The sequence below is a fragment of the Danio rerio genome, chromosome 12 (genome assembly GCF_049306965.1).
Source record: "Danio rerio strain Tuebingen ecotype United States chromosome 12, GRCz12tu, whole genome shotgun sequence".
NCBI lineage: Eukaryota > Metazoa > Chordata > Actinopteri > Cypriniformes > Danionidae > Danio > Danio rerio.
In genome coordinates, this window is record NC_133187.1 from 518,228 (window position 1) to 545,000 (window position 26,773).

Genomic DNA, 26,773 nt, shown 5'->3' on the forward strand with positions numbered 1-26,773 from the left:
ATAAGTGTGTTGTTTATTTGTGACATAAATATATCTGTTACAGTGAATGATGATGAACATTATTTTGCATATTTTCACTCTTTATATGCTCACTATGTGTATAATATCACTTTTGTCCATTTATTTAGATTATTTGGAGTCACCAAAATAAGATGCCTTATTTAAAATTCATTTGTAATTACTATACTTCATCATATATACATTTAATACTAGAATTTATTTTCATTTTCCTTCGGTTCGTAACAACTGTAGAATCACCACAACAGATCAGTTACTATGTTACAGTGTTACAGTAGCAACTGTAGAATCACAGCAACAGATTAATTACTATAGTTGCTGTGTTACTGTAGCAACAGTAGAATCACCACAGCAGATCAATTACTATAGTTGCTGTGTTACCATAGCAACTGTATAATCACCACAACAGATGAATTCAAGTACTTTACAATAGAATGATTCATAAAGTGTCACTATTAATTATTTTCATATTGGATCCAAGCATTCAGAGTTATAATAATATTCATGTAAATGATGCACTTTTATTTAGATTAAATTTGACATGTTCAGTAACTTTCACCTCAATGTTAACAATGCTAGAAATATGGATTATGCACAGACGGGGAGGGTTATGATGATTTCTGCTCTGTGAATCTGCTGAAATCTGAATCATTGCATAAAGCCGTCGTCCATGTGACGTTTGACACACTTGAGAAAGTTGTGAAAGTGTCTTTTTACATTCGTTAAGTCCACATTCATCTCCATATTAAAGCTGAAGACTTATACACATTTAAACATGATCGTTTATGTACATCATCTCTGATAGCTAATTAATTTAGTCTTTGTCATGATGAAAGCACATCATATTTGACTAGATATTCCTCACTAGTATTCAGCATAAAGGGACGTTTAAAGGCGTAACACTTTTTCATTATGGGATGTTGATCTCTGCTCTGTCTACTGCTGATGTTGAAAATCTTTACAGTTTAACAAAGTGAATTTTGTTGACATTTTAGTCATTATAAAATATAATATAATGTATGAGAAATAATATCCAGAGAAATAAATGTGTAAAATAACAGGAAATGTGCTGCAGTTTATTATAAGGTTTCTGTAGCATAATATACAACACCAACACAGACGACATAGCACTGCACACTGTTAAAAATGATCAGAAAATCACTTTCACAATTTTCAAGGTTAAAAATTATTGAAGAAAACATCAAGATCCCATAATGCAATTCAGAAATAAAAACATGATCACAAAATAAAGAAATCTGCTAATTGACATGTATTTTTACAGTGCATGACTGCGTTACTGCTGTCAGATTATGCAGAAATCAGCATGTTTTGATGGAGTTCCGCTTCACCTTTACCATGTGTTACAGTGCTCGTAAATGTTTAATCACGTCATAAATGTTCAGCGGCGCTCAGACTGTGTCATAAATCATATTCAGATGATCATGTCTGGAGAATATTACGCAACACAGCTCCGCCTGATCTCCAGAGATTCAACACGCTGACAGAGAGAGATTGAACATGATAACATAAAATAATATTAAATGAGTTTGATTGTGACTGTGAAAAAAGTTGCAAGTAAAATTATTGCAGATTTTGCATGATAATATTGTGCTACTTGTTGCTTCTGTCATGACTTTTTGTTTTATTAATTTACAGTGCACTTCTAATTAGTTTTTTTTCTACCAATGAACATTTATACTGAAAAAACAATGATAGAATTTACTTTAAAATAACTTTCACTTAGAAATTACTAGAAAATTCCACAATATAAAGAGAGGTTCTGCAAAGTTAATGCTATATAGAAAAAAAAAACATGCTGAATTAAAAAAAAATAAACAAAACTAATACTTTGAATTTAAATGACCAAAATAGTATTTAAATAAATAAACAAATATATATATATATATATATATATATATATATATATATATATATATATATATATATATATATATATATAAATATATATATATATATATATATATATATATATATATATATATATATATATATATATATATATATATATATATATATATATATAGCATGCTGAATAAAAAACAAAACTATGAATTGATATGTTGAGCTTAAATGACTGTAAAATAGCACTGTCTCCAGTATTATTAATATATGTATACACCATAGACAACATTTAAAGTGTATCAGAGTTTTCAAATTTGTTTTAAAACAACAGTGGGTGTTGTTTAATAACATTTTAACCACTTCAAATGTTTACTACATATATACACTGGAGAAAATAAGTTTGGATTGATTGCAATACTATTTTAGTTTTGCGAATAATCTGATTTGCTCATTTATTTCCCCCTGTTGAAAAAGCACGAGTGAAACCTCATCCTCATTGTTATCTGCAAGTTAATCTGTCATTTAAAGTTTCTCAAAGTGTAGATCAGTGAAGCTGTGAACGTGTATCTGGAGGATCTGCTCTTACCGGAGTGCAGCACAGAAACAGAAGCAGAAGCGGTGCAGAGGAGCGTCTCCGGCCCATCTGCAGCTCCGTCAGCATGGCTCAGTGTTCAGCAAACATCCCTCATCATGCAGAAACACACGGAAGCACAGCAGATCCGCACTGTGTTCACTGCTGTACTGCTGCTGCTGGGAATGATCAGAGCTGCGCAGTTCACTGATGACCCTCCCAGACACACACTCGAACACTCACAGCGCACAAAACACCGAGAACACACAGAGAGGGAACACAGAATACACTCGCAGCGCAGTCACTGAAACAGAGGACACTTACAGTGCACAGTCACCGAAACAGAGAGAAAGCACAGAGAAAACAGAAAACAAAATACACAGAGAAAGCACAGAGAAAACAGAATACACAGAGAATACACAGAGAAAACAGAGAATACTCACAGTGCAGTCACTGAAACACAGAGAACACTTACAGTGCACAGTCACCGAAACAGACAAAACACAGAAAGCACAGAGATGACACAGAGAATACACTCACTGCACAGTCACTGAAACACAGAGAACACTTACAGTGCACAGTCACCAAAACACAGACAAAACACAGAGAAAGCACAGAGAAAACTGAGAATACTCAGAGAAAACAAAAAATACACAGAGAATACACTCGCAGCACAGTCACTGAAACACAGAGAAAACACAGAGAATACACTCACAGCACAGTCACTGAAACACAGAGAATACACAGAATACACAGAGAATAAACTCAGAGCACAGTCACTGAAACACAGACAAAACATGGAGAAAGCACAGCGAACACACAGAGAATAAACTCACAGCACAGTCACTGAAACAAACAAAACATGGAGAAAGCACAGAGAACACACAGTCACCAAAACAATGAGAAAGCACAGAGAAAACACAGAGAATAAACTCACAGCACAGTCACTGAAACACAAACAAAACATGGAGAAAGCACAGAGAAAGTACAAAGAACACACAGAGAACACACTTTCAGTGCACAGTCACCAAAACACAGAGAACACACAGAGAAAGCACAGAGAAAACACAGAGAAAGCACTGAGAAAACACAGAGAAAGCACTGAGAATAAACTCACAGCAGAGTCACTGAAACGCAGACAAAACACAGAGAAAGCACAGAGAAAACACAGAGAAAGCACTGAGAAAACACAGAGAAAGCACTGAGAACACACAAAGAAAACACTTTCAGTGCACAGTCACCAAAGCACAGAGAAAACACAGAGAAAGCACAGAGAATAAACTCACAGCAGAGTCACTGAAACGCAGACAAAACACAGGCAAAACGCAGAGAACACAGATTAAACTCACAGCACAGTCACCGAAGCACAGACAAAACACAGAGAAAGCACAGAATACACAAAAAAATACACAGAGAACAGTATCTGAAACACAGAAAACACACGGAGAAAACAAGGAGAAAACACTCACAGCACAGTCACCGAAACAGAGAAAACAGAAAGCACAATGCACAGTCACATAGAGACAGAGAACACACAGAGAAAACACTCACAGCACAGTCACTGAGTCACAAACAAAACAAAGAGATTACACAGAGAAAACACAATAACCAAAGCAGTGAAAACACTCACAGCACACATTAACTGAAACAGACAAAACAGAGGAAATAGTGAAGACAGAGAGGGACAATAAAGACACAGATGACAGAGAAACACAGAAAAAAGATGAAGAATGCAATGACAGAGAGAAAACACAACAGAGAAATCCCAAAAGAAACACACAGTAGACAAAGTATGCCAGAAGCACGGGTAATTTAAATGCACATATTTATCATATTACTGGATTTTTATATCTTATTTTCACTAAATAATTGAATGAAATCTCTTATTTTAAAGCAAAATCAATGTAACACTCCTCATTGTCAGATTATTTTGCTTGTTTTAATGAAAAACTCTTCATTTTCACTCAATATTTCTGCATATTTTTTGCATTGATTCTTAAAACTATTTCGATTTAAAACTCCAGAAGTCCAGAAACTAGAGTAAACAAAAAGCACTCAATAGGTCTGCTTCCCTCATGTGGTACGCCATGTTAAACATGATTAATGATGATAAGAGCATTTGTTCGTCTGCTAATTTAAAAGACACAAAGCTGTCAGTCACAGGCAGCGAATGCGTTTCTGTCTCCATAAATTAGTGTTATTATGAGGAACACAGCACCAGCCATTCATCAAATAAAGCTAATAAATAACAGCAGACGTCTTTTCCTCTCACTGTACGAGCAGCAGACGTAAATCCTTCACTCGTTACCTGCCATAATGCATCATTAGCAGCTTTTAACTCTGTACGCCAATTAAAGCGCCATTCAGGAACGTCGATCATCATACATTAACAAAATGGAAAATAATTGCATTGAACATCCACAAACTTACACATCTAATAGAGCTCAAACTTCTAAACGAGACGTGCATCATGCAGATATTTAAATATCAACATTAATGACTAATTAATCTGAATGAAGAACACAGAATGCACATTAATGGAATATAAAGGTCAAATATATGTAGACATTCACCAATACTGATATTGAAGGCACTTCCATATGCTGATTATTTAACCTTTTACAATGTTTTAAGGCAATATGGTGGCGCAGTGGTTAGTATAGTTGCCTTACAGCAAGAAGGTCTCTGGTTTGAGTCTCGGCTGGGTCAGTTGGTGTTTCTGTGTGGAGTTTGCATGTTCTCCCCGTGTTGGCGTGGGTTTCCTCCGGGTGCTCCGGTTTCCCCCACAGTCCAAACACATGCACTATAGGGGAACTGATCAACTACACTGGCCACAGTGTATGTGTGTGTTCTGGTCCTCCAGATTGGGGGTTGATGTAACAGCTCGCCTCTTATAAGGATGTTAACAGACTCTAATATGGTGAGGCTAAATATCAACTTCAATATATGGCCCAGGGAGTAGGTAAGAGTGTTTTTAAGTCATTTTATTTGCATTGGTGTTCATAGCAGCATCAAATACTCAGATAAATAACGTGTTAATTAGCTCAGTAGTTGAAAATTGAAAATATACAGTATATCAAAAGCTATATGAAGTATATCAAAGCTTCAGCAGATAATCAGGAGAACTTGACGATTCATAATGAAGTCTGTGATTTACAAGCTGTTGAGACATTATTATGACGATACTGCTGAAGATGAAGAGCGCTGAAAGACTGACTCTGCAATATAAACCTCTCTCCTGGTGTGTGTGTGTGTGTGTGTGTGTGTGTGTGTAAATGAGCTGCTGTGTGCGTTTCTCCACGTCTGCAGATGTAAACAGACTGAACTCCTGCAGTCGGACAGTCTGAAGCTGAAGTGTGTTCTCATGATCTCTCACACAGGGTCAAGAAGAGCTGCAGATACACTGAAGACAGAGGATCAACACACACACACACGCGCACACACACGCACACACACACACACACACACACGCACACACACACACACACACACACGCACGCACACGCACACACGCACACGCACACACGCATGCACACAAACATATATCCATACCAGCACACACAGACATGCGCACACACACGCACACACACACACACACACACACACACACACACACACACACATATATATATACACAAAAATACATACACATACAGACAGACATGCACACAGACACACACATGTACACACATCCACAAACTTGCATAAACATACACAACATACAAATATATACACGCATGCATACTGTATATACACACACACACACACACACACGTAAAAACAAATATACACACACACAGGTGCATACACAAACACAAATATACACACAAACATAGGCCCATGCACACAGACCATGCACACACACACACATGCACTCAAACAAACACACACACCTTTGGGAAACTGATCCATTATTATTATTGTAAAGTAGCATCACTCAAATACATGCAGTGTCTGTGAGCAGAGTTGGCTTCTGGAAGACATTAAAGGCACAGTTCACCCAGAAACAGTCTGATCCTGTCGTCATTTACTCTCCCTTTACTTCTTTTAAACATTTGAGTTTCTTTCATCTATTGAACACAGAAGAAGATACTTCGATGAATGATGAAAACCTGTAACCACTGACCTCCATACTAGGAAAAACACATGGAAGTCAATGGTTACCAGTTTTCAGCATTCATCAAAATATCCTCTTTTGTGTTCAACAGATGAAAGAAACTCAAAGGTTTAAAAGGAGGAGTGAAGAGTGAGTAAATGTACATTTTCTGGATGAACTATCCCTTTAAAATCGACAGTGTTTCCACACACTGGACTGGTGGTGTGTATAAGATCTGAGCGCTCAGTGAATGAGTTTCCAGCGTTTACTCTGTGAAGAGTCGGAGCGACGGGAAGCACCTAAAAGCCAGCATAAATCTCTCGCTCTGGATTCCACATGACCTTGCGAGTAATTTTTCCTGTTTTTTTCGCAGCTCTTTTATTTCCCATCAGGACGTGATGCGGGCCGCTGTGCACATGTGGATGTGTGTTGAGTTCAGATTACTGAGATTAATGACAGCATTAGTGAACAGTGAGAACTGTTAAACACACAAACACACGTCACACTGCTTCATATTAGCGCCTCACATTTACCAGCTGATAGGGAACGTCCTCTCAACGTTTTCTCAACATTAAAGGGGACAGTTCGCCCAACAATTCCAATTCTTACTCATCCTTTACTTATTTCAAATCTTTTTGAGTTTCATTCTTCAGTTAAACACAAAAGCAGATATTTTGAAGAAGATGAAAACCGGTAACCATTGACATCCATAGTAGGAAAAACAAATGGAAGTCAGTGGTTACTGGTTTTTTAGCATTCTTCAAAATATCTGCTTTAGTGCTCACCTGAGGAAAGAAACTCATAAAGGTTTGGGACAAGTAATGGAGTAGATGGATTTTAATTTTTGCGAGAACGGTCCCTTTTAGAACAAACGCTTCACCTCAACTTTATATTGTTATATTTGCGGTGGTTGGTATGGATTTGTTATGCGTTATCTAATGGTATTAAAGGTGTTTGCTAGGGTGTTGCTAAGGTATTCTGAGTGCTTGCAGGATTTTTACCATGTAGACAGATTTCAGCGCATTACTAAGATTGTGCTAAAATCACGTTTTTTTACAACGGTTTACTAAAACAAACATGGTTTGTTTTAATGTTTATTCATATTCTAGTATTTTAGATAAATCAAAACAGTAAACTTGACTTGTTTTGAATACTTTTATTTTTAAAAGGTATTAAAGATTGGGTCATTCTGAGTGGTCGCTCGAGTGATCTGGGTTGTTACTGTACAACTGCGGGGATATTTGGGGTGGTTACTATGACTTTACTGTGTTGGACCTTCCTGCTTAAATAAATAAGTAAATAATAATAATAATAGTAAAATCATTCAGTGTAAAGCAGTGGTGTGTAATAACTGTGTGATTCACAGTTCTCTCTCTGCTGTGTGGATTTCAGGTTTCTCTTTCTGCTGTTTTATCAACAGTGTCAGTGGAGATGACAGAATCATTTCTCGTCTTCTTTACTCTGCTAATAAACATTAAACCTTCATTAATGCAGATGTTAAACTGTTATAATGTTCGTCTGAGTCTAGTTTACGTCTGCTGTTTTGCTCTCTTTGTCTTCTGCTGTATATTATTAATATTGCTGTATTTCTGCAGTGTACCTCATCTTTAGTTTACTGCACACTCAACACTCTTATGATTGCACAGAGTTGGGATTTTTCAGCTTGTAACTCTTTCTGCTGCTAGATAGAGAACTTTCATACATTTGCATAAAGAACCATGATTTAAAAGTGCTGTGTAGAACCTGAAATTATTTAAATGATATTTTCATGAATTATATTATTATTATAATCATTATTATTATTATTATTATTATTATTATTTTTCTTTATTATTATTAGTAGTAAAAGTAGTAGTAGTAGTAGTTTGGTTATTTATAAAGTATTTATTAATAATTTTTAGCAATAATAAAAATCGTAATAAATGCAATAATGAGAAGAAGTTGAAGAAGAAGAGCAACAATAATAATATTAAAGATTTTTAAAATTATAACAAAACAAACTACTACTACTACTACTACTAATAATAATAATAATAATAATTAAAACAACAACAACAATAAATAATCGAGAATTTTAACAATAAACAAATAATAAAAACAATAATAAATGCAATAATAATAACAACAACAATAATAATAATAATAATAATAACAACAATAATGTAAAATATTAATATAGTAATAATAAAAATAATTAAAAATATAACAATAATAATAATTATTCTATTTTTACAACAACAACAATAATAATACTAATAATGTAAAATTATAATAGTAATAATAACAATTGTAAATATAACAATATTAATAATAAAATAATTTTTACAATAATAATAATAATAATAATAATAATAATAATAATAATTTCATTATTTTACAATGAACAAATAATAAAATAGTAATAAATACAATAATGATAATGATAATAATACTTAATTATTATTATTATTATTATTATTATTATATTTTTACAATAACAACATAATAATAATAATAATAATAATAATAATGTAAAATAATAATAGTAATAATAATAATAATAATAATAATTAAATTTTTTACAACAATAATAATAATAATAATAATAATTCATTATTTTTACAATGAACAATATAAAATAATGATAAATACAATAATAATAATAATAACAACAACAACAATCTAGAAATTGAAAAAAAAATAAAATAATAATAATAATAATAACAACAACAACAACAACAATAATACTAATAATTATATATTTTTACAATAATACCATAATAATAATAATAATAATAATAATAGTATTAACTGTAGTGATTGTACTGTGTTCAGCCCCACACCGGTGCTGTTCCTCTTCCTCCTGCTGCTGTGGTAAACACAGGCCTCTGTTGGAGAATCTGATCTTAAACTGTTTATGTGCGGCTGTAAATGGGTTAAAGTGTGTTTGGCGCTCTGGACAGGTGCTATCTGCGAAATGTAAACGCGCCGATGATAGATGCGTAAATAATTAGCAAAGAGTAGGTTTGTGTTGAGTTGTTTCATCTTCAGCTGCAGGTGAACTGAGAGCAGACGCTTTCTGAAGACCCTTTACTGTATGCGAGTGATCTAATGTTAACTGTCTGTGTGTGTGAGTGTGTGAGTGTGTGTGTGTGTGTATAATACCACAGTGATGACGTGACCAGCTTTACTGCTGCTTATCAGATGCAGAACTATATTTGGCTCTTCTTGGAAGGTTTGTGAATACCTGCGGACGACAATAGAAAGATCTGTGTGCTTCCATTAGTGCTGCAGGACACATCAATTTACTAAAAATACATTTTATTGAATGAATTTCTCAAAAGTCGAGCTTCACTTTGAAAATGGCAGTTAGTTATTTAGTTTAACATGAAATGATGTTAATGTTGTTGTATATACAGTTTATTATTTTATAATAATCACAAATCACAAATTGTGTCATTTTATAGTCAAACAAAACTGGTCAATGACAGCGAGAACTGGAGTTATTATAGAGAAATAAAATTATATAAGACATATTTTAAAATAACAGAACTAAAATTAATATCGAAATACGAACAATCAATATTCAAACAATCAACTCTTGCAAATAAACAGTTGCAGGTAACAAAGAAGTTTCTATGGTAACAACTATAGTGATTGATCTGTTGTGGCGATTGTACAGTTGATATGGTAACAACAACAATAGTGATTGATCTGTCATGGTGATTCTACAGTTGCTATGGTAACACAACTGCAGTGATTAATCTGTTGTGGTGGTTCTGCAGTTGCTATGGTAACATGACTACAGTAATTGATCCGCTGTGGTGACTATAGTGCACCATAGTAATTGATTTGTTTTGGTGATTCTACAGTTGCTATGGTAACAGCAATAATGATCGATCTGTTGTGGTGATTGGACAGTTGCTATGGTAACACAGCAACCATAGTGATTATTATGTTGTGGTGATTAAAACAAGCTAAATAATCTCCCAATGGGCTGAGCAAAAAATGCTGCTTATGCTTTGACAAAGGGGAGAAACTCACTTAATTTTGACCCCTAATTATTGAAAGATAATAATTTTTGCTTGTCTAAAAAATGTTTCTTAATTAATTTTTAAACTCTTAGATATTTGGACTAGAAACAAGAGAAAGTCCAAGAACGGCATTATTTGCAGTGTATTATGGTGCAGGTCTAGTGTCCCGCAGCCGTGGTTCTCCTCTGGATCTCTGCGCTCGTGTCTGGCTCGTGTGTTTACATTCTCGGCTCAGTGAAAGCGTCTAAGGCCCCCGGCAGACGGACCACCGTATATGTGCAATACTAGCAGGAAAAACAAACACACTGCTGAACATCCAGTCCGTCCTCGGTCAACACACACACACACACACACACACACACACTCAAGATCCTCCATCGCCAGCCCATCATGCTTCTCTGGATTCAGCTAGAACACAATTCCCTGATTCATCTGGAGGAGGAAATAATAACACCATCTCACACTGCAAAAAAATGCAAAAATGAAGAGAGTTTCCTTAAAACAAAAGATAAATAACCTTGAAACAATGATACTCTTACACAAACTGATCTTGCACAGTTTTGTATTCTTAAAACAAAATCAATATGATTATTTTTGGGGGCCAGGAATAAGATTGTAAGCCTTGTCTGTTGAAGTCTTCATTCACCCGCAGGAGGCTTTTCACATTACTGTATAACTGGGTAAAACCCCTATAGAGACCAATGGGAGGCTGGAGCAAACGTCATTACTGTGTTCCCATTTACTCCAGTGGCAAAACAAAAAACCCATTACTGCATTTCCGCAGTTATCCAGAAGAAGATGGATTTACCGCAGTCAGACAAGGAGAGATGTTATATAAAAGCAGTGCTCACCACCAGAGTATTCGAGGAAATCCTTTACAGAAGAACATGAGCAGCACATTAAAAATCACGCGTGAAACATCTCATTTTGGGGGAATTTCATGTCAAGGAGATTTAGATTTTAGATTTCACATGTAAAGCTTTCAAAATCACATTTCTTGTGTGTTCCAAATGTTTTCCACGTGTGTTTCAAATTGTTACATTTATTTTTGAACGTGTTGTGTGTGTTTTGAATGTGTGTGTTTTGAATGTGTTCCATGTGTGTTTTAAATGTACTTCTCGTGTGTTTTGAATGTGTTCCATGTGTATATTGAAGGTATTCCATGTGTTTTAAATGTACTCTTTGTGTTTTGAATGTGTTCCATGTGTGTTTTAAATGTGCTTCTCGTGTGTTTTGAATGTGTTCCATGTGTATATTGAAGGTATTCCATGTGTTTTAAATGTACTCTTTGTGTTTTGAATGTGTTCCATGTGTTTCGAATGTGTTTAAGGTTGTTTCGAATGTGTTCCATGCGTGTTTTGAATGTTTCATGCGTGTTTTGAATGTGTTCCATGCGTTTCAAATGTGCTCCATGTGTGTTTCGAATGTGCTCCATGAGTGTTTTAAATGTGTTCCATGTGTTTAAAATGTTCTGTTCTGTGTGTTTAGAATGTTCCATATATGTTTGGAATTTGTTCCATGTGTGTTTTGAATGTGTTTAAATTGTGTTCCAAATGTGTTCCATGAATGTGTTCCATGTGCTTTGAATGTGTTCTGTGTGTGTTTAGAACGTTCCATATAGGTTTATACATTGTTCCATGTTTCGAATGTGTTCCATGTGTTTTAAGTGTTCTATGTGTGTTTAGAAAGTGTTTAACATATGTTCCATGTGTTTTAAATGTGCTCCATGCGTGTTTAGAACTTGTTCTAAGTGTGTTCCAAATGTGTTCCATGTTTTGAATGTGCTCCGTGTGTGTTTTAAATATGTTCTGTGTGTGTTTAGAATGTTCCAGGTGTGTTTCAAATGTGTTCCATGGGTGTTTCAAACTGACTTAAGTCCACAGAATTATTAGAAAATAATGCATACTCTGCTTCACCTTATGACCCCCTTAGGTGTGCATTATTTCCTAATAACCCAACAGCCCGTGGTCAATTATTCCATTCTTGACGTCTCCTCTCTGTATCTGGCCCTGAGCATAGCCACATGCCTGGAATGCCTCTACATAATCCCGGCCTGTCTGAGTGTGTGTTCAGCTGATGAATCATGCGCATCTCTTTATGTTCTGCTTTATGCAGCGTTCAAAGCCCCTCTTCAGCTCGCCAAACTGCGCTCTGTGAAGTTCTGCTAGTAAATCTACAGCGACGCCTTCTTGAGAAACAGTGACGTCTCCTCCAGAGTCATTACCTGGATACCGCGGTAAACACATGCGCTAATGTCAGAGCCATGACGCAAATGTGAAACGTAAAGGGCCTGAGAGAAAATTTAGACTTCAGAATAATTAATGCATCTGTACAATAATTATAATGTGGATTTGCAGATTTAATTCATTAAAACTATGAATGGGTAAAAAATGCCTTCTGAAAAAATGAAAAATGAAAATGTTGTTTTCTGTAGTTTAAGGAAAATCTCTTTAAGGGTTTTCTTTTTTCTTCTGTTTAAAGTGTAGGCTTCATCGTAAGCTTCTCCTCGGGCTGACTGTGTGGATGAAGGACAGATGATGATGATGATGATGATGATAATGTGTGTGTCGGAGGGAAACGTGTGAAGCTTTCATAAGGAATTATCCGCCACTGACACTCCTCTCACCTCCAGTAATCCCGTTACAAGGACATGCCCTCCGGTCCCCGGGGCCCACTCACACACACACACACACACACACACACACACTTCTCCATCCACATATTGGGTTTGTGACGGCGGACACTGCTGGAGGCCACGGCGCTGCTGCTGCTGCAGCGGAAATGATGAATTAAGGAAAAATGAGTTCTTGGAAGAGGGAGTGTTCATGGAAACACTGCATTTCTTTGGGTGATGGATTTTATGTTTAGACAGTCTCACAGCCGTACTAAGCTCATCTAAACACTGCGCGCAGATAAGTCCGCTTCATTAATTCTCACACTTCTGCAGAATGATGAAACCCAATGTCAAGACGAAACTGGACGAAGCCTCATGAAAACTGTCTGAAGTTCTCTAAACTAAATCTGTTCAAATGAAGCTTAAAATGCAGCACTGGTTTTTACTAAACTGTAAAATTACAATAAAATGAAAGTATGGTGACAAAACAGTAAAATTATGGTAAATTGCTGCCAGAATTTTACTGTAAATTTACAGCACATTCATTAAACAAAAATGCTCAGTGTAGAATTACAGTAAATTGCTGGAACCATTATTTACAGTACATTATTGTAAAATTACAGCACCATTAAAACCTTTAAACTGAAAACAGTACTTACTGTGAAATTTACTTTACCATTTTTACTGTATTTGACAGTGAAATTACAGCATTACTGAAAAACTGAAATATGGTGGCAAAACTGTAAAATATGGTAAATTGCTGGAACCATTGTTGCCAGTACCTTACTGTAAAATTACATCACAACCATAAAACAAAAACAGTAATCATACTTTAAAATTTACAGTACTTTATCGTTTTTACCACACTTAACTCTAAAATACAGCATTACTGTAAAAATGGAAATATGGTGGCAAAACAAAAATATGGAACAAAACATGCTGGAACCAGTGCTGCCAGTATTTTACTGTAAAATTACAGCACCATTAAAACCATTAAACCAAAAACAGTGTTTACTGTAAAATAGTACCATTTTTACCACATTTTATTGTAAAAATTAAAGTATTACTGTAAAATGAAATATGGTAACAAAACTGTAAAATTATGGTAAATTGCTGCCAGTATTTTACTGTAAATTTACAGCACATCTGTTAAACAAAAAATGCTCAGTGTAGAATTACAGTAAATTGCTGGAATCACTGTTTACAGTACATTAATGTAAAATTACAGCACCATGAAAACTATTAAACTGAAAACAGTACTTACTGTGAAATTTACTTTACCATTTTTACTGTATTTTACAGTGAAACTACAGCATTACTGAAAAAATGAAATATGGTGGCAAAACTGTAAAATATGGTGAATTGCTGGAACCATTGTTGCCAGTACCTTACTGTAAAATTACAGCATAACCATAAAAGAGTGATTATGCCTGTAAAATTCACAGTACTTTACCGTTTAACCGCACTTTACAATCATGCTGTAATTTTACAATAAAATGGAAATATGGTGGCAAAACTAAAATTATGGAAAGCAAAACATGCTGGAACCAGTGCTGCCAGTACTTTACTGTACAATTACAGCACAACCATTAAACCGAAAACGGTGTTTACTGTAAAATTACTGTGAATTGCTGGAACCAGTGCTGCCAGTGATTTACTGCGAAATACAGCACAACTCTAATGGAAACTGAAATCATGGTAAATCACACGAGCCATCACTGCAAGTACTTACAAACACAAAATATAGAAAGCTGTTAATTTAACAATATTATATCACACATTATATTTTTTCAGTGTATTCTTTGTAGCAGACTTTTAATTTAGCATATTTGGATATTGCTGTGACGCTAGCAGTTAATCTGGCATTAAAGCTCAGAACATGAAGAAGTTTGCTCATGTTCAGATGCTCGAGCACCATCTGCTGATTTCGATTCCTCGTCTAAACGTCCACAAATTACTCTGACACAAATGTACACAAATGAAACGCAAAAAGACGCTCTTCGCTAGTTTCTTCTCACTGAAATAAAAACAGTGGACAAAACCCAACATAAGCTGCCACAAAGCGCCTTCAGGCTCCTATATCTGCTAAATGAACTCCAGCAAATGACTGTTTGTTCAGCGTGTGATCGATTCTGTACAGTGTGCTGTATGTATTTTTATAAAGCCATGAATAGCCTGAGAGAAAGCAGAGACTCTGTGGATAAAACACAGTCCTGACTGACTCTGTCCACACATATACAACATCCCTCACCGTCTGCTCCATCTCTGTGGGTTTGCACTTGACTTATTCAGTTTTCTGATGCTCAAATGTCAACAATAGCATGGATTGCACAGTTTATGGACTACAGGTGCTTTGAAATGGGCATTTCTGTATTGGTTGCTTGACGTAATCTGAAATGTGAAGAGAGGGTGGGGCATATGGTAGCTCCTCCCATTTAAACATGTTCAATGATGTGCTGAATAAGTGAACTCCATTAGATTCAGTTTACATTCTGCTTTCCAATACGGCCGACTGACCACGCCTCATGAAAACCCTTTAATAAAGAGAAGATCTACACAGAATGAGGCTGACCTGCTGGAGTCAAAAATAATGTTTATATCTCAGTTACTAACAAGCATGTGTGAAAGTAAATGCTCAACTCCTTCAGTAGAATTTGCTCTCGGACTAAACATGAGGCGTAATGTTGAGAACCAAACCGATAAGCAGAATTCTGACAGTGTTATACACAGAGCTCTGACCTTTTCCATGCAGGACGAACAAATATTTCCAGAAGAAGCATGTAGTGTCAAGATAAACCCTTCATTCTGCTGTGACTTATGCAGTAATTCTCCTACTTCATCATCCTGAATGCTCACACAAACACACACTAGCTAAAAAATTAAACAAATGATCATCTAATGTTAATCCTCTAAAATAAACAGCAAATACTCCATGTGTTAAACATGTTGGAATGTAAAACTTGCTGATCCATGCCTAAATAATGCTGAGTAAGTGCTGAAAACCTGACTTTAAGAGCTTTGGTACTGTTTAAAACTCCCTAAAACGGCATTAGTGTTTACATCATTGGTCTCAGGCTCAATTCCTAGAGGGCCACAGCTCGGCACAGTTTAGCTTTAACCGCCTCTAACTCACACCTGCTTTATATTCTCTAGTAGGCTGTTTCTCAATTCCAAGAACAAAGAGAACGGACTTGCATTGAAGAATACATGTTGAGAAACAGCCGTAGGCTTGTACACCTTGATTAGTTGATTATCTGTGTTTGATTAGGGTTGGAGCAAAACTGTGCAGAGCTGTGGCCCTCCAGGTATCCAGTTTGATACCTAGTGTACACTTTAAAAAGTATTGTTCTTATTTAGAATTTTTGACTTGTTTCTAAATATCTGAAATTTAAAAAAAAATCTAAATCAAAAAGCCTTTTCTAAAGCAAAATAATCTGCAAATGGAGTTTTTGTATACACTGTAAAGAGATCCACAATTTAATGTTTTATTTCGTAAAAAAAAAAAAAAAAAAAAAAAAAAAAAAAAACAGCCGTTAAATTGCAGAAATATACCGTAAAATAACGGAAGTTAAATTGCAGAAATATACCGTAAAATAACGGAAGTTAAATTGCAGAAATATACCGTAAAATAACGGCCATTAAATTGCAGAAATATACCGTAAAATAACGGCCATTAAATTGCAGAAATATACTGTAAAATAACGGTGGTTAAAATGCAGAAATATACCAAAAAATAACGGCTGTTAAATTACAAAAATATAAATAATGGATGTTAAATTACAGAAATTTCCTTAAATTTTAATTTCTGGTTATTTTATGGTAACGGGTAATTTAGTGAGCATTATTTTACGTATTTTTCTGGCACCATAGCTGCCGAAAATAAACAGTAAAAATAAGGATTTCTTTTACTAGTTTTTGCTTTTTAAATAAGATTGTTCTGCTTGTTTTAAGCTAAAACTCTTCATTTTGACTCAATATTTCTGAAAACAAAACTATATTTTCTGCTTGTCCAGAAAATGCTTCATGATTCAAGAATTCTTAGATATTTTTACTGCAAATGAGATAAAAGCTCTAAGAACAGCATTTTTGCAGAGTGTCTGAAGCAGAAATGTGCTGTATGGCCTGCTCTGGGTCCATCATGCCTCCACATGCATTTTTATCTCAATAGTGACTGATATGCATTCAGAGGAGCGCGGGGTCAGAATCAACACACACATCCACCATCCTGTCCAAAAATGCCGGCTATGTTTTCTTCTGTGTAAACATGATCAATCCTGCGAGTCTTCAGTTGGTCCGGGTCCAGAATCACAGACTTTGTGAACTGCTGCTCTCATGACCACATTTGGCCACAAACCACCGCATTTACATCACACTTTTGGGCTTTCTTCTCATTGAAGACCTTTTTATTTTTGGACTTGGACTGCTAAATAATGCTTTTCTTAGAGAGGTTTTGTCTTGATTCTAGTCCAAATATCTAAACATTCTTAAATTATGAAGCTTTTTCTAGACAACCACACAGTAATGTCTTGCTTTCAAACAATAATGGGTCAAAATAGAGAGAGTTTTTCCCTACTCAAATACTCTGCCATGGTAAGCAAAACACTCATTTCGACGCAAAACAAGATTTGGGTTACCCCATGTGTGAGCAGGTGTGTGGTAGTGCATGTGTGAGTGTGTGTAAAACAGCACAACCCAGTGATCAGTACAGGGAACAAATCTACAAAAAGATAATATCAGTAGCATCTACATAATGCAAATACAGTACATTCCACAGCAGAATGAACCGACAACTATTCCTGCATATGTTTTACACAGCAGATGCCCTTTCAGCTGCAACCCAGAACCCATACACACTAACCAGTTTAGTTGTAACGCAAATTTTTGGACTGTGGGGGAAACCGATGTTGCAGTTGCCACCCTCCCTATTCTGTCCTCTATGGACATGTCAGCAACTGTAGATTCACCACCGCATATCAATTACAATTGTTGTATAGTTGTTGTGTTACCATAGCAACTGTAGAATTAACACAACGGAGCAATTACTATAGTTGTTGCATTACTAAAGCAACCGTAGAATCACCACAGCAGATCAGTTACTATAGTTGTTGCGTTACCATAGCAACTGTAGAATCACCACAGCAGATCAGTTATTATAGTTGTTGTGTTACCATAGCAACTGTAGAATCACCACAGCAGATCAGTTACTATAGTTGTTGTGTTACCATAGCAACTGTAGAATCACCACAGCAGATCAGTTACTATAGTTGTTGTGTTACCATAGCAACTGTAGAATCACCTCAACAGATCAGTTACTATAGTTGTTGTATTACCATAGCAACTGTAGAATCACCTCAACAGATCAGTTACTATAGTTGTTGTGTTACCATAGGAAGTGATGATTCAAGTACTTCACTACAGTATGCTGCAAAAGCACTGGGATTTTATTGATTTACTTACTTTTTAAACATATCAAGCTGATCTTCAGCCTCCAGATCTTAATGGATTATAATTATTCAATTATCAAAAATGCATTGCCAATGTTTGATCATTCAGACGGGGCTATACAGTCGGAACAGATGCGGTGGTGTTCAACAGGGGGCAGCACAACACTACAAACAAGCAGACCATCACACAGCCCTAAACTCCGACATCCTCTCACTGCCGTCTGCTTGGGAATTGCAGAAAAATAAAGCACAAACCTACTGTTTCAGTGTAAATGACGGCGCACATGTTGATGCAGAGTTTTACATGCATTCAGTTGTGTTTATGATGAGCTGGTGTGAGGTTAATATCAAACATGCTGGAAAACCTCGACTCTGTGAGTGGTTCAAAAATAAAGTTACAATAAGTAGATCAACACTAAGCAACCAAATACAATGTAATCGCATGTGTGCATTTATTTACAATATTAATGATTTAGGATGGCAGTAGACGATAGACTACATGTGTTGTGTACCATCCCAGCTTAAGGAAATGAATAGAAAAGGCTTCAAATGTACCTGTAGCCGTGTGTGTGTGTGTGTGTGTGTGTGTGTGTGTGTGTGTGTGTGTGTGTGTGTGTGTGTGTGTGTGTGTGTGTGTGTTGTTAGTGGTCAAACACAGGGCTGTACTGTAGACAGACGGCTGAATGGAGGCATGATTTACAGTGTGTGTGTGTGTGTGTGTGTGTGTGCTCAAGCACAGGGCTGTACTGTCCATCATAGCTGTGATCAGAGAGAGTGCTCCTGTAATTAATGAAAGCACACTGCAAATGGACAGACTTCAATTAACACCGAGGCCTGTTGTTGTAATAGAACACCGCTGACAACAGACGGCTGAATGGAGCCATGATTTACAGTGTGTGTGTGTGTGTGTGTGTGTGTGTGCGTGGAGAGTGCAGATCCAGTCATTAACCTGACATGTGTTTGTCTGAATCTCTGCTGCTTCAGCACACTTTAATGGTACATGCGTGATGACTGATGCTGATTGACAGCCGGGTTGCTCCGCCCACTCATAACACACACACACAGACGCACACACACAGACGTAGACACACAAAAACACATGCTGGCACACACTATAGAGACACCCATGCAAACGCATCAAACACACAGACAGACAGACACACACACACACACACACACACACACACACACACTCAGACTAGAGACACAAACACTGACAGACTCGCATACACATGCATTTTGGAAACACACACACTAAGAGACACACACACATAAACAGACACACACTATGGAGACACACAGACATACACTAGAGATACACAAACACACACAGACACATATGCACACACACTTTGGAGACACATACACAGACTCTGTGGACACATACATACACATACAAACAGACACACACACGCATGCACACATGTACTATGGAGACACACACTAAGACATACAAACACACACAGACACACACACACACAGAATACAGAGCCACACAAAAAAACGGACAGGCGCACATGCGCGCGCACACACACACACACACACACACACACACACACACACACACACACACACACACACACACACACACACACTATGGAGAGACTTAGACATGAATGCACACACATTTGAATGCACACACATTTTGGAGAAACACATACACTAAGACACACACATGCAAACACACACGCACTATGGACACACACACACAACAGAGACACACAAACACTAAATGACTAACATGCACACACATTTTGGAGAAACACCTTCAAACACACAGACACACACATAACCAGACACACACACAGGCATGCACGCGCACACACACACACAGATACACAAACATACACAAGCGCGTGTGCACACACACACACTATGGAGACACACACACACACACACACACACACACACACACAAGCAGGCACACACTATAGGGAGACTATAGACAGACACAGACACACACACACACACATCATCCTCATCACATGAGTGTATGACTGCAGCAGCATTAGTAAGCAGCATGAGCAGTAAACACTAAGCAGACATCAGGATGTGTTCTGCCAGCACTAATATTGGAGTTAAAGGTGAAATAAAGTCTTAGACAACCATCAATACACTTCAACAGTTTAAAGACTTGATGAACCACACTAATAATTGTAAATATGTGTTCATTTTAAGCAAAATAATCTGGTTATCTGGTAATCTGGTTTTGCTTTAAACATTATTATTTTACTCAGCCCATCGGCAGATTATTAAGGAGAAACTCTCTTCATTTTCACTCACTGTTTCTGAAAACAAGTCTATATTTTACACTCATCCATAAATGCTTCTTGATTTAAGAATTGAGATATTTGGACTAGAAACAAGACATAAGACAGAGTGAGAAAAGCATCATTCTGCAGTGTGTGTGTGTGTGTGTGTGTGTGTGTGTGTGTGTGTGTGTGTGTGTGTGCCGATGCTGAATCCTGTTATAGAGCTGTTCTGTCCTGGTCTTTATTCAGGGATTGGGGCTGAAAACACACTCTGGGTCAGCAGGACGAGCCCTCATCAACTCACTGTGTGCTAAAACCTCAATCACAGGGGATTTACTCCGCGTAAAACACACTTCCCGACAGGCTTTTGGAGAAATATTTCATTTTGGCTTGATTTTTGTGTACGTGTGTGTGTGTGTGTGTACGTGTGTGTGTGTGTGTGTGTGTGTGTGTGTGTGTGTGTGTGTGTGTGTGTAACGTAAATGAGTTATTCAGCCCTTAAATGAGTGTCTGTGAAATAAAGACCCGGTTGACCCTGATGTGCTGTATGGGCTCAGAGACATTTTCACTGCAGTAAGTGATTTTCTTTCTCTGAGGTTCGTCTCGTTTCTAGTCCAAATCTATAAAAAATCTTAAATCAAGAAGCATTTAGACAAGCACAAATATTTATATATAATTTTTATAGTCAAAACGAAGCGAGTTTCTCCTTAATAAACTTTATTTCACTTTTAATTTCAATATATGCAGATATGCAATATATTGCAGAACACGTAGTGATGTATTTAGTGCTTATATACAGTATGGTGCTTACTAAAGGATCTGCAATGATCTGCTGCAAAAACTAGTTTATTTTACTTGTTTTAAGGGAAAACTCACTTCATTTTGACTGGACATTCTCTGAACTGTGAGTGCAAATCTCAAAACATTCAGCAGTGGTGGAATAAGTGCTGAACAAAGCAGCATACTTGCCTAAAAATGCAGTGCAGTAGAGTAAGTGTAAATAATACTCGGTTTGAGTAAAAGGTAGACCTTTCAAAAGTACTCAAGAGTAGTGAGTATCATGCTGTGAAAAGTGTTTACATCAAATTTGTGGATGTGTGTGTGTAAAAGTAACATTCTGTAGTGCATTTGATGATTGCCCAGCAGGCACACAATATTAGGTTAGATTTAGGTTGTGATGTCAGGTGACAGGTCAATCCAGCGTCTAAGGACAATGCTAATTTGATGTCCAATAATGACGTCAAATGATGTTGATATTTGGTTGATTTTAGGTTGTTAAAGTGACCAAAATCCAACATTGAGCCAACATCTTAAAGCAACATCATACTAACGTCAAATACTAATATTTATTTGTCTGGTGTGGCAAACGAAATCCAACATCTGATAGACGTCATAGTGGTAACGTCCACACAATGCCAAGCTGTGACATCATCACACGTTGATATTTGGTTGATTGTAGGTTGGATGTTGACGTTTGTTTGTTTCCGAACAAAATGCAGCATGCCCATGATGCTAGGGTACAACATCAATCTGACATTATATGGACATCTTGTGCCTGCTGGGTGTTTAAGACCATTTCAGTCATCATACAGTAAACATCTGTCATCTTCTCATCAGTGACAAACAGTCTCTGGGTCAATGCGTGTGAAGATTTTGCACATCTTCTAAGACACTTTTAATGCTTCTAAACAGTTTTCTGCAATTATCAATCTCCCATGTGTTGAGGTAGATCATTAGGATGTGATTTAGCTCTGATTGGACAGGAATCACAGGACTGATTATTCTAATCCCCATAGACGAAATAAGGTAAAGCAGTGAGTGCAGGTTGAAGGACAGTAGTGGAGTAACAGTACCGATACTGCAGTAAACATGGACTCAGGAGAGAGTAAAAGTACACATTTACAAAACTACTTAATAAATTACAATTCCTGAGAAAAAACTACTCAATTACATGAGTTTGAGTGTACTGAGAGCCCTTCAGCCTTTATCAACAAATCATCTCGTGCTCGCTCTTCTCAGACACCACTGAACTTTGAGCGTTTTACATGCAGAGATGTTGTGTATGTTCACACACGGCTACATTACACATCAACTAAAGTTTAAAACATGCCATCATAGTGGACCACGCCTTTAAAGTAAACTGAATTTACATTAATTGTGTGAAATCCACCTTTGTAAGCATGTGTTACATCTAACCCTCTGTCTGTTACAGCTCGCCCCGCGGGTGAGGTAAATAGCAAAGGTTTTACTCCTGGCACTTTTGTCAGTACTGCACAGATCGGTCTGGCGATCATATAACCTGTGCTCATTTGTAGGAGAGGATGCGGTTTTGATGATAAAAAAAGGGGTTTGTTGAACCCCATAACCTTGTTCATCATTTAGCTAAAAGCAAAAAGTGTTAATTAGTGGCCCGCTCTTCTCTAGAAGATGGAGGTAAAGTCTGTTTTATTTTCGCACATTCATTCGTTTAGAAGTCTCTATGTTGCTTACCATGATACTTTAAATATTCGATTGGAATTAGCAAGCCAGTATAACTTGAAAACAACAACAACACTGTTCATTTGACTGTGCTAATATGATTTCACTATTTAGAGTCTGCAAATAATACTTTTATGAAACTTTATTATTAAGAGGAAAGTCTGAATGTGCAAATATAAAACCAACTTTAGCTCTATCCCTAGAAGATGTAAAACAGGAACATTCAGAAATCAGCTCATGTCAACACCTTCATCATACTATTGCCTTATTCAGATTCCATACTGATGTCCATGTAAACAGTCAACACGTGCCAAAGCATTTGCAATTTACTTGATTCCAAAAGAAATACCAATGCAATGTGAACAAGAAGCCAATTGTTCAGAGATCTAAACTTATTATTTGGAAAAAATTTTATTTCAATCGAGAATTGAGCCAAATATATATAGTTTTTCTTTTTCTTACATATAGTCTACTTTTCACTTTGAAATTACATTATTTTCCTTACCAGCAGACCTGCTTTCCTGTCCAAAAATGCTTTTTGATTTAGGAATGTTGAGATATTTGGACTAGAGACGAGTCAACAACTCTGAGCAGGAAAGCAGTTTTTGCAGTGAAGCAGGTGTTTAATTAACACACAGGTGCGGCAGATGAACACACACACACACACACACACACGCACACACACACACACACACACACAGTCAGGTGTCCTAAACATGCATGTTTGAATAGTAATGTTTCACACAGGTTTGATCCTCCACGGCCGGATGCTCTTCTGATGGATTAAGGTTCGTGTCGGTCGAATCTTCAGCATCAATCACTGACAGCAGACAAACGACACACACACACGCACACACGCACACACACACACTAATAAATATTAGACTTCTGTATCACACCGTGTCTAAACTACACGCGACGCGACAAGATCCATGTGACAAACTCGGTGTAAATTACACTTCATTCCCCCTGAAAAACATCAAAACAAGATGTATTGGGGGTCGTTCTTTAATAGAGGGAATAGTTTCCTCTGATCTGTATCTTAAAAAATAATATGTATTTAATTAAAAGAATAGATGATATAAATATACATTTGACGACCCCAATAACAGCTCATATTGTGAATGCAAAATCGCAGCAATCACCAGCCTTTACAAGAAAACCTTCATTTAAGTCTGAAACTGGCAGATTTATTAAGGTAATGTCATGAAATGTTAATTAAATTAGAATTAAATTAAATGTTATAATTAAATTAGAATATTTTGTACCGTAATTTTAATGTTGAGATATTACACACACACACACACACACACACACACACACACACACTGTGTCTGTGTGTGTGTGATATATATATATATATATATATATATATATATATATATATATATATATATATATATATATATATATGTATATGTGTGTGTGTGTGTGTGTGTGTGTGTGTGTGTGTGTATCATTTATAGAATGGAAAATACTGTAATATAAATAGATAGAAAGACAAAGATAGACAGACAGAGAGACAGACAAACAGATAGATAGATAGATAGATAGATAGATAGATAGATAGATAGATAGATAGATAGATAGATAGATAGATAGATAGATAGATAGATAGATAGATAGATAGATAGATAGATAGATTCAACATATTCAGCACATACCTGTATATAATGAGGATCATGTGTGTATATTGTGTGTGAAAGTAAGTGTGTGAGCTGTAATAATGGCAGCCGGAGTCATATTTGAGCTCTATCAATTATAAATAAAGACTCCTCTGGGAAATGTGATGATCATCTGATCTGCTCAATCACTGAGTTTTGGGTCTCGGCTTATAAATTTTGCATTTCTGTTCAACAAGTAGAAAAACTCATCCCTCATTTACCGTGTTGAGGAGAATGACTATGAGTGCTCAGCATAACAGATGTACAGTAATATATTTGTGTATATACATTAGATTAGTCAGTAGCAAAGACAACACTGTTGAACTAATTAACAAAAACACTGAAGATCACTGTACAGAGAAGTAGTACAACCAAATTAATACGTTGGGGAAGATATTAAATACCATTTTAATAAACATGACAAATCAAGAGAAACATAACCACATAACATTTAGTCGAAATGTTGAATTAATTGTTGCACTAAATATGAACTTAAATGTGTAATCTTTCTATTCCTATAGATGCTTGCTGACCAAACCCTGATTTTAATGCATATTACTACAATTAATTAAACTGTTTCGATTAAATGCAAGAAAATATATTGTCTAGAATGACTAACTCTGACCTGCGAAATCACATCACATGATTGCCTGAGACCAACCGAAGATCAAAACACGACCTCTATGTACAGAAATATGCAGCAATCGCTCACTTTTTGAAATGTCTAATCATCTTGTTTAGTCCCGCCCCTTTTTGCTACGTCGTATGACAGAATTTCGCCCGCTCAAACTCTAGTGTGACCAGTGACCACAGCATAACACGTCATTAAATGCAACTCGTTGATGTTCTGGACACATGTGCTTGGTTGGATACTATATCAACAATATATTTACTGAGTCTGGTGGATGAATGGATGGATGGATGGATATATGAATGGATGGATATATAGATGGATGGATGGATGGATGGATGGATGGATGGATATATGGATGGATTGATGGATATATGGATGGATATATGGATGGATGGATGGATATATGGATGGATTGATGGATATATGGATGGATATATGGATGGATGGATGGATGGATATATGGATGGATGGATTTATGAATGGATGGATGGATGGATATATGGATGGATATAAGGATGGATGGATGGATGGATATATGGATGGATATAAGGATGGATGGATGGATGGATATATGGATGGATGGATGGATGGATATATGGATGGATGGATATATGGATGGATGGATGTATATATGCATGGATGGATGGATGGATGGATATATAGATGGATGGATGGATATATGGATGGATATAAGGATGGATGGATGGATGGATGAATATATGGATGGATGGATGGATGGATGGATGGATATATGGATGGATATATGGATGGATGGATGGATGGATATATAGATGGATGGATGGATGGATATATTGATGGATATAAGGATGGATGGATGGATGAATATATGGATGGATGGATATATGGATGGATGGATATATGGATGGATGGATGGATGGATATATGGATGGATGGATGGATATATGGATGGATATATGGATGGATGGATATATGGATGGATGGATGGATGGATATATGGATGGATGGATATATGGATGGATATATGGATGGATGGATATATGAATGGATGGATGGATGGATGGATGGATATATAGATGGATGGATGGATGGATGGATATATGGATGGATGGATGGATGGATATATGGATGGATGGATGGATATATG

The 26,773-nt window shown here is 36.4% G+C and overlaps 1 protein-coding gene across 2 annotated transcripts in view; it reads right to left on the reverse strand.

The window, feature by feature from the left end:
• glp2r (glucagon-like peptide 2 receptor) overlaps positions 1–23,961 on the reverse strand; it is a 36,787-nt gene extending 12,826 nt beyond the window's left edge. The window contains exons 1-3 of one of the 2 annotated variants that reach the window (XM_009306359.5): positions 23,855–23,961; positions 9,693–9,774; positions 2,468–2,690 (exon numbers count right to left, since the gene is read on the reverse strand). In XM_009306359.5, the coding sequence (XP_009304634.2) occupies positions 2,468–2,542 (75 nt within the window). In that variant the 5' untranslated portion in view covers positions 2,543–2,690; positions 9,693–9,774; positions 23,855–23,961. Of the gene's footprint in view, positions 1–2,467; positions 2,691–9,692; positions 9,775–23,854 lie in introns of those variants that run through there. The other variant, XM_073917968.1, reaches the window with a different exon arrangement.
• Positions 23,962–26,773: the final 2,812 nt, after the last annotated feature.